General features: G+C 39.5%; 1 protein-coding gene across 1 annotated transcript; it reads left to right on the forward strand.

The window, feature by feature from the left end:
• The first annotated feature begins 5 nt into the window (after positions 1-5).
• dhrs12la (dehydrogenase/reductase 12-like a) lies at positions 6-8924 on the forward strand. Its single transcript, XM_018684085.2, has 10 exons — positions 6-145; positions 2016-2149; positions 3014-3096; positions 3215-3310; positions 3474-3555; positions 3654-3715; positions 4797-4901; positions 5487-5577; positions 5714-5851; positions 7988-8924. Exons 1-10 carry the CDS (start codon positions 90-92, stop codon positions 8101-8103), a joined length of 963 nt encoding a protein of 320 aa, XP_018539601.1. The 5' UTR covers positions 6-89; the 3' UTR covers positions 8104-8924.
• The last annotated feature ends 42 nt before the right edge of the window (positions 8925-8966 follow it).

Raw genomic sequence — 8966 nt, forward strand, 5'->3', positions numbered from 1 at the left:
TTTCTCTCACCGGAGCTACACGTGGTCTGAGTCCAGAGTAAAAGCAGAGGAGAGAGCTCAGCTCAGCGAGAGGCTTCCAGAGCGACACCATGTCTCTGTACCGCAACTCCGCCTGGTTCCTGAAGGGAATGACCGAGTTCACCAGGTAAGATGCTTCTGTCTGTCCTGCACATCATTGTCAGCGTTTTAGGAGCTGGAGCGAGTCTGTGACCTGATGTCCTGTGTCTATCCTCACTTGTGTGTGTATATGTTTAGGAAAAGTTATTTCATGTTAGTATATAGTAATACTGATCTAGTTATGCATCTTAAATTCATCAGAAAGGATGTTAAGATTGAACAGGTGTGACTGCTAATAATATTGCGCCATATTAAACTGCTCTTTGCCACATGATTTCATTGAGATTTAATTGAATTGTATAATTGTATGTGAGTACAAATCACAGAGCATTTTTAATTGAACTTTTACAGGCACCATTCTAACAATCTAATAATTTTAAAATAGAAGAGATTTCATTTTTCTTAAAAAGTGCTTTTCTTTATTTTTGGTTTATGTAGGTATATAGGTAAAGATATTTTTTACCCTACACTGAGCTTCTGGTCATTTTAAATGTATGTACTGTATGGGTGTCTAGGAAGAAAATCGACTCTAAGAGATGGGATGGGTTTGGACCACCGAATTACAGAGTTTACCTGGCTCGTTGTATACGATAGAATAGAAACAGAGAACCCCAACTCACTACTCTCAGGTCTTTTCATTTAAAGACTCTGATCAAAATTTTGAAGACACATCTGATGAAAGTTAAAACCATGAGGAGTAGAGCTGAAAAAAGTAGTAATCAATTAGTTGGTCGACAGGAAATGAATAATTTTGATAACTGATCAATAATTTAAAACATTTTAAACCAGAAATGCCAAATATTTAATTATTTCAAATTGTGAAATGAGAGGATATGCTGTGTTTTATGTCGTAAATCACATATCTTTGGATTTTGGACTGTTTGTCAGACAAGAAGACCTCACCTTGAGCTCTAGGAAAGTGGAATGGGAAATGTCACAAACAATGAATCTGTAAAATAAATAAAAAATAAATAATTGCCATATTAATCTATAATGACAGTATTATTATTTTCAACTGTAATGTTAAGCAATATTAAAATTATATACAGGGTAGGTATAGGTCATATGAGGTCGGGTTAAGTCAAAAGTTTTATGAGGGGTGAGGCTGTGAGAGGGAAGAAAATACAGCTGAGTTTTGTTCCTGCTGTTTACCAACCTTTAATTGCCATTGCATCACTGACCAGAATGAACATGGTGCACATCCTTGAATATCAGTGATAAATGACTCCAGCAAAGTTGATAATGACTCAGCAGGAGCCATGTAAGACAGCTGTTCAGCTGTTCAAGGTTCTAAATGCTTTATCGGTCCTGTCTGATCTGTTGCAGCCCTAAGGCGCCATTCCTCACCAGTATACAGCAAGCCAAATTGTCTGAAGAGGTGCTTTTGTGATTGTTTCCCTTCTCCCCTTTGTTCTGTGTTATCTTTTACCCCAGAGAGCTGCCCGGCAACCCGCTCTGACCCTGCACTAATAGCTCTCTGCATGACACCAGTGAACAGAGCAGGCATTTAGCCTCAGTATTACCCCCTCCCTGTCCCCTTTATCCCCCCCCCCCTTCAGCCGCCCTCAACAATGGCATCCAGGACAATGAGGGGAATTGAGGTCCACACACACACACTCCAATGCTGTTGTCACTGTCAGTAGTCCCATCCCAAACCATGTCTCCTCAGAGACAATGCCAGGCACCCTCTCTTCTTCATTGTATCTGTACAGTAAAGCTGTGAAGTGAAATACAGTAAGCAGGCTGACCTCAAACACTGACCCGTTATGACCTGAACATACACAAACGCACACATACAACACTAAACTCAGCACTGAGGCAGAGATACAGATGCATGGAAGCAGTACAGATGTGCAGATGAGCAGGCTGCTGATATGGTAAATGGTAATATCTTGCAGGAATGCCTTCCTGTCAACCTCCAAGCGGTTTGTAGAGAAGGACCTGGAAGTGTCCGTGGCTGGACGCTCCTTCATGATAACTGGAGCCAACAGTGGCATTGGGAAAGCCACCGCAATGGCCATCGCTAAGAAAGGTACCACTCTTACTGTTGTTTCTCAGAAACACAACTCATATGTCAACACAAGCTGAACATATGGTTTAACTGATACTCATGTACTTTGAAAGTTTCTAGTGTCATTACCAGGAGTTACAGTGGTAAACCTGCAAGTCATTTTTGTCAAACTTTATACTACAACTGGCACTGCATCTAATGGTGTATGTGAAGCAGGTATACAGTATATACTTGCACACAATGCCTCTACTATACTAAACAGAGTGTATTGTTCAATGCGTTGTTGTATATTGTACATTAAGCAGTGCAAGTCCACCCATCTAAATTGCCAAAATGGAGAAAACTGTAATTGTACATATTGTTCATACCATAGAATAAAAAGTAAATCATTCTAAAAAAAATAACCCTGCACCATGTAGTGATGATTTGCTTTATTTAAAATGTAAATCAAAGCTACAGAATAGCATATGCACATCCCAATAATGTATTAGGTAGAGTCTGCAAGAAGACAAAAACAGTTGTAGAAAAAAGGGAAAACATCGACTGGAGATTTTGTAGCAATGTTGTAGCTTTACTCCATAAACCTTTCTGGGAAGATTAGTTCTGTTCTGTCTTACTAAATCTGTGCATAACAAGAGGCAGAGTGATTTTAAAGGTGGTGATACCTACTTATTATGAGAAATAAGATCCAATATTTTGTATCGCCTGCCTGCTGTATGTATTCTGCCCTCATAAACCAGAACAAAATGTGTTAGAAATATTTATAGAACACTGTAGCTCATAGTGTGATTATGTAAAGTTGGATGCATCACAGGTAGGTGAAGATAAATCCAGTCTCCTCCTCTTAAAGAATATATAATATTGCTTTTTCTGTGTCTGTCACAGGTGGGACGATCCACATGGTGTGTAGGAACAAGGACAAGGCTGAGGAGGCGAGGGCTGATATTGTAAAGGAGACGGGAAACAAAGTACAGTATGACTCACTTCTCAACAATTTTTTTCAGTGGGGACAGATGACCTTCAAATTGACTCTGATTTCCCAGACATGACATTATTTATTATTCTAAATTGCTGGTGTAATTGCAGGAGGTCTATGTCCACATCCTGGACCTGTCTGAGACCAAGAAGGTCTGGGAGTTTGCTGAGGCTTTCAAGAGAAAGTACAAGGCCCTAAATGTGCTGGTGAGTGACATGAGTTACTTATTCTCATATATGAAAATATATGGCTTTGTGTACAGATCTGTCATATCTTACTGTCATTCACCATGTCACAGCTTATTTTACCTGATACATTTTGTGACAATATAAATTAGGAAAAATATTGTGTGGTGTGTAATCTGCCTAGATCAATAATGCAGGCTCCATCATGAGTCAGAGGGATATGAATGCTGAGGGCCTTGAGAAGAGCTTTGCTACCAATGTCCTTGGTGAGTCAAAGGTCAGGGGTGAGGTGTGAAGAAAACAATAAGAAGGGAAGACTGGGATAGATATGAAAAGTGTTGTTCCATCCTTGTTTGTCTGCCAGGGGTTTACATCCTCACCAAGAGTCTCATTCCTTTGCTGGAGAAGAGTGCAGATCCCAGAGTGGTGAGTCTGAGAGACACAACCTGTTTGTTTTACACAGTCACAATCTCCTAGTATCTGCTCTGCTGTAAGTTTGTCTGACCTCACAAAAATTTTAGACTCTTATTGTTCTCAGGCTTCAAACTTATTTTCAGACTTTTACAGGGGTTAGTAGCTATTTGTCCCCTGCTGACTGTTGAAAAGTCTTTCTGCCTGAGGATAAAAGCTGAGCGTTATCTCTGTTAATGGCATGTGCTCTTTTCCTCCTAGTATCATATCTCCAGGTATGGCTAATTGCTCACTGTTAGTTTGGTTGCCTCAGGTCAAATACAGACAGGATACCAAGCTTTACAATTAAACCTCCTGTATGAACACTTTCAATAGAACCAACAGAAACTGATCAAAGTTTTTATACACATAGCACATTTCTTCAGGCATCTACAACAGCTTTTGTTGTGCCTCCTTCTGTGTAGTGGATGTTACCAGAAATAATCAATGTAATTAAGAGTGTTAGGAATCTGTATACAGAGGAACATAAACCCGTCTGTGACATTGACAGATTAACTGTCAGTGCTAAGTGCAGTGTAGATCCTATTCCTAAAGTCAGTGATCACTTCTTTGGTTTTAAACACAAAGATTATTAAAAACTGTACTCAGTAAAGTAAAAACACTCACTGTACACACTGTAAGCAGTATTACTCCTTTCAGTGTTGTTTTATATTATAATACAATATTATTATTGATGTATAACATGAAAGCAGTAATGTAATATACAACAATGGATCATAGCTCAAAGCTGATCATAGGTTTTGTATGTAGAATTTGAACCTGCAAGGAAATGAAAAACTTCAGATAAATGAAGTGAAGTACAGTGAAGCTGAAGTAGACGATGCATCAAAGTACTTAAATATTTCAAAGATGTACTTACTCTAACGTAAAGTATGTGATTAACATACTTACAGTAGTTACACTGCACCACTGTATACAGTGAAGATTAAAATACAGGATATACACATAATATGGAGTTGGATTTGATATCATGACCAATAAAACCCCAGCTCCCTTTTCCATCCCCTGACCACTGTTTCCATTCCTCCATGTTCAGATCACCGTGTCATCAGGAGGAATGTTGGTGCAGAAGCTCAGGACGGGAAACCTGCAGTCTGACAGAGGCCGCTACGATGGCACTATGGTCTACGCCCAGCACAAAGTAAGACCTGAGCCTGGTCCTGCCGATCAGTGTGTTGAGGCTCAGTCACCAAGATTGTGACTGAGGGACTGTGAGACTTTACAGTACTTTAGTGATTTGAGTTTGTTAGGAAACAGACAACACATTTAAAATTTACAGTAGAAAGAAAAACCTAGACTATTAACATCATAGCAGTAGATATTGCAGCTGATTTGGTCCTGTTGTTAGTCATTGAGATAATTCATGAATCGGAAACTTAATATAAATGACTGTACTATTAATGTACTACTAATGGTGGTGTTGCATTTTCATATTTTATAGAGATATGCATGAAAGTGCTGCTAGAACTTTTAGGTTGAAATATAAAAATGAATGTAAACATGTTGCATATGAAGCAGAATTCTGGAAACATCACTAGGAGTATCTGCCTTCACAAGCCCGTGACAGTTAAATCTTGTTTTGTCTTGTTATGTCACAGAGAACATCAAATGACACCTGAGTCTTGTTACCTTAAATCTACTTAAGGTCCAACCCTTCAGACATCCTGTAAGTTTTCTCTCATTTTCTCTCTCTCTCTCTTTCTGTGTGTGTGTGTGTGTGTTCCAGAGGCAGCAGGTGGTGATGACAGAGCAGCTGGCAAAGACTCATACAAACATCCACTTCTCCGTCATGCATCCTGGCTGGGTGGACACTCCAGGTACTGACATGAGGAATTAATTGTTATCACTTTTTGGACAAATTTAACAAAATCATTTTCTATTCAATATTCCAATATTGTTTCCTAACACTTATCCAAGTTTGTTCTTCTCCCTCACTGTCTCTGTCTGTCCCAGCGGTGGCCAATGCCATGCCAGACTTCCATCGCTCCATGAAGGACAGTCTGCGAACCCCAGAGCAGGGGGCTGACACCGTGGTGTGGCTGGCTGTCTCTGAGGCTGCAACCACAAACCCAAGTGGATGCTTCTATCAGGGTATGATACAGAAATTTCACAATCTTTAATATGTATGTTGTGCGCATTTATCCATTAGGGATTTATGCGTTACAAAAAGGGTTACAAAGTAAAATTTGAATCACCCAAGACTGCAAAAAACAGTAAGAATGGCAAGAGAGGACAGAATAGAGGACTGCTGGTTGAATTATGTGTTTGTCAGTTGTGGGTGGGATGGTAGGGCATGGTGTGTGTGTGTGTGTGTTTGTGTGTGAGGGTTTGGCCTGTGTCCATTGCAGCTGGAGTGGGCTGCTTTTGGTGCCAGATACTGCCAGAGTACAGTGCCTCCACGAGCGCACACACACACACACAAATGGCGTACATGCACACATACACAATGACCCTAATGGCCTTGAGGAGGGAGGCTGTAGCCTTGTAGGAAAAACACACTTCAACAGAGACACAAACATACTGCATTCATCTTTTCATTCATGTGATGTAAAATGAGGCAGTTTTGTCTGGTGTCCACATTTTTCATTCTAAGCAGGTTGATGGACCTTGCTGCTGATATTTATTTCATACCAGTACAGACAGTGATGTGGTAACAACACGCTTTAGATGACATCACGTCAAATTGAAGACATCATGTCTCTTTGGGTTTTGGTTACAGGAAAAGCCCAAATTCTGACACATCTGACGTGTCCCCCTAAACACCAGCCAAGCTGTCAGCCTGGCTTTTTTCCACTGCTTTATCTCATGTCAACACTCACTCAGCCAAACAGCTACAAGTGCCAAAATCATATCAGCTGTCAACAAAGGCAATATTTACTAATATGGTAGCAACACTGACAAATTTAGATTTTGTCATTCCCATGAAAGATTCTAATACTGCACATATTGAGATCTAAACTGAAAGTGTTTTTCTGTATTTGTATTTCTATATGTAAGTGCTTACACATCACATTTATCCCACAACAAAGCTGGAATTCAGCTGCAGTGTGATCACAGCCCCAGTGAAAATGTAACCCGACGACAGAAACTGTTAGAGAAATACAGTGTATAATACAGTCACAACAGTTTGGATACTTTTAGTTCAGGCAGGTTCTGTGTTTTTGTGATGACAGTGCCTGACCTTATGGAATCATATAAATACACACTAAATATTATTCTATGGAGACATTTCTGGAAATGCTGTTGTACTGTATTAGTTGAGCAGTAGCATTTCAGTCAACTGACGTTTCTTGCTTGTGTTAATTCTTGTTGAAAATCTCAGAGGTAGAGAGTAGAGATAGCCTTGATGATATATTTCATTGGTATAGTTTCTCTGGTTACAGTAAAATGTTAATGGTTATGGGTCAGATGTTTCACACAAACAGACCTACCTGCACATCTTATTTCACTGTTTCAGGCTATCTACAGGTCTTGAAAAAGCATTAAATTCAGTTTCATAAGAAAAAAAACTTTGAGGGCATTAAAGTCTTAAATTTAATTTGCAAATGTCAGAGATATGTTTATATACATGTAATAAAATGTTTTTGTATCCAATTGCTGGCTGTCATGAGATGTTAGACATCTATAAATGAAAAGTGATAGATAGTTGTGTAAGTGGTGAATAAAAAAAGTTTTTCATTGGTTAATCCAAACCCAGGTCACAATAATTTAATAATATTTTAATTAATTTCGACAATATCATCAGAAGTTACTGTTATATACTGCAGAGGATCACTGGAAAAATTGATAGAATAATAAATAAATCTTCTCCATTTGGTTTCCATCATACTTTGGTTGGCTGTTACATTTTGAAACAGGTATTAATTTTGAAACGGGTATTAAATTGCTCTCTGCGTTAAAAAGGTCTTAGAAAGTCTTAAATTTAACTTGGCGAAAACTGCAGAAACCCTGCTGTTTGAGTTATGTTTCAGTGTCAGGAGGCACGCCTGGCTCAATCTGTTGCCACCAGGGATGAGAGTTGAGTTTTTGCATGTGTTTGCATTTGGTTTGTACATGTGTATGGCCTTTATAGCCTTTTAAACACAGGCAGTATCAGAGCTGACTCTCTGTCACTGCACTGTATGTTCCCTGACACCCACATTCTTTAACAGTAAAACCAGAGAACCAATAGACAGGCTTTTTCATGTACACACCTTCATGTTAACATCTATGTGTGTTTGTGCTCAGACCGCAAGATGGTGTCCACCCACCTGCCGCTGGCCTGGACCCACAGCTCCCCCCTGGAGGAGCAGAAGTTAATGTCTCTGCTCGAGGACTTGGCCAAGACATTCCAGCCACACTGAGACAGCAGGAAACTGGGAACCAGTAAACCACCTGCACTAACAATATAAGCTCATACTGACCACAACTGGACTCCAGAATGGATCTGCTTCTGTTTTTCCAAAAGCATTTGGAGTGTTAGATGCAGTTTTGGTCACTGGCTTAAATTGGGACAGATGGAAACCCAACCAAGCAGACTAAACTCACCTTTAACTGAGGGATTAGCAAGATTTGTAATGGTTTTCTTACTTGTTAGCTCAACTTTATACGGACTACCACCTCTGTGGCTTAAACCTTTATTATGAGTGTTTGATAGTGATGCTGCCTTCAGTGAGATTTCTGAGGAGGTTATCTCGCTGATAGAGAGAACACTGTCATAAACCACACACACACACACACACACACACACACACACACAGACACCCAGTCTGTTACTGTGACTTTATGAAAGTTGTCAATCAGATGGGAATCTGATATGACCCAAGTCACTCACGCATCCTCCTTTATTAATTCATGATAACAGCTATGGGCTCAGTCTGATGCTATTGTCTGTATAATTTACAATAGTGCAAAGTTGCTGTTGTGTCTTTAAGAGCAATGTAAGTAACTCTTTTGTTATGTTGTAGTGCAGCTACTGTATTGTGCAGGTTGAGCTCAGGCTGGACATCAAGTGTTCTCTATGAGCAGTGTGCCTTAAATACACCACACAGCAGCATCACTTGACGTGTGCAATAAAACCTATGTATTTATTTGCGCAGCACGTTTAAAAAAGGCTTTAACCGTCTGTGACGTTGATGTGAGCTCGTCCTGTAAATGCATGCTTGAATAAAGAAATTTACTAATTTTTCTGTGTCATTGTGCAGCTAAAATTCTAAAAAAAATATAT

Source organism: Lates calcarifer, linkage group LG21 (assembly GCF_001640805.2).
Source record: "Lates calcarifer isolate ASB-BC8 linkage group LG21, TLL_Latcal_v3, whole genome shotgun sequence".
In the NCBI taxonomy this organism is placed as follows: domain Eukaryota; kingdom Metazoa; phylum Chordata; class Actinopteri; family Centropomidae; genus Lates; species Lates calcarifer.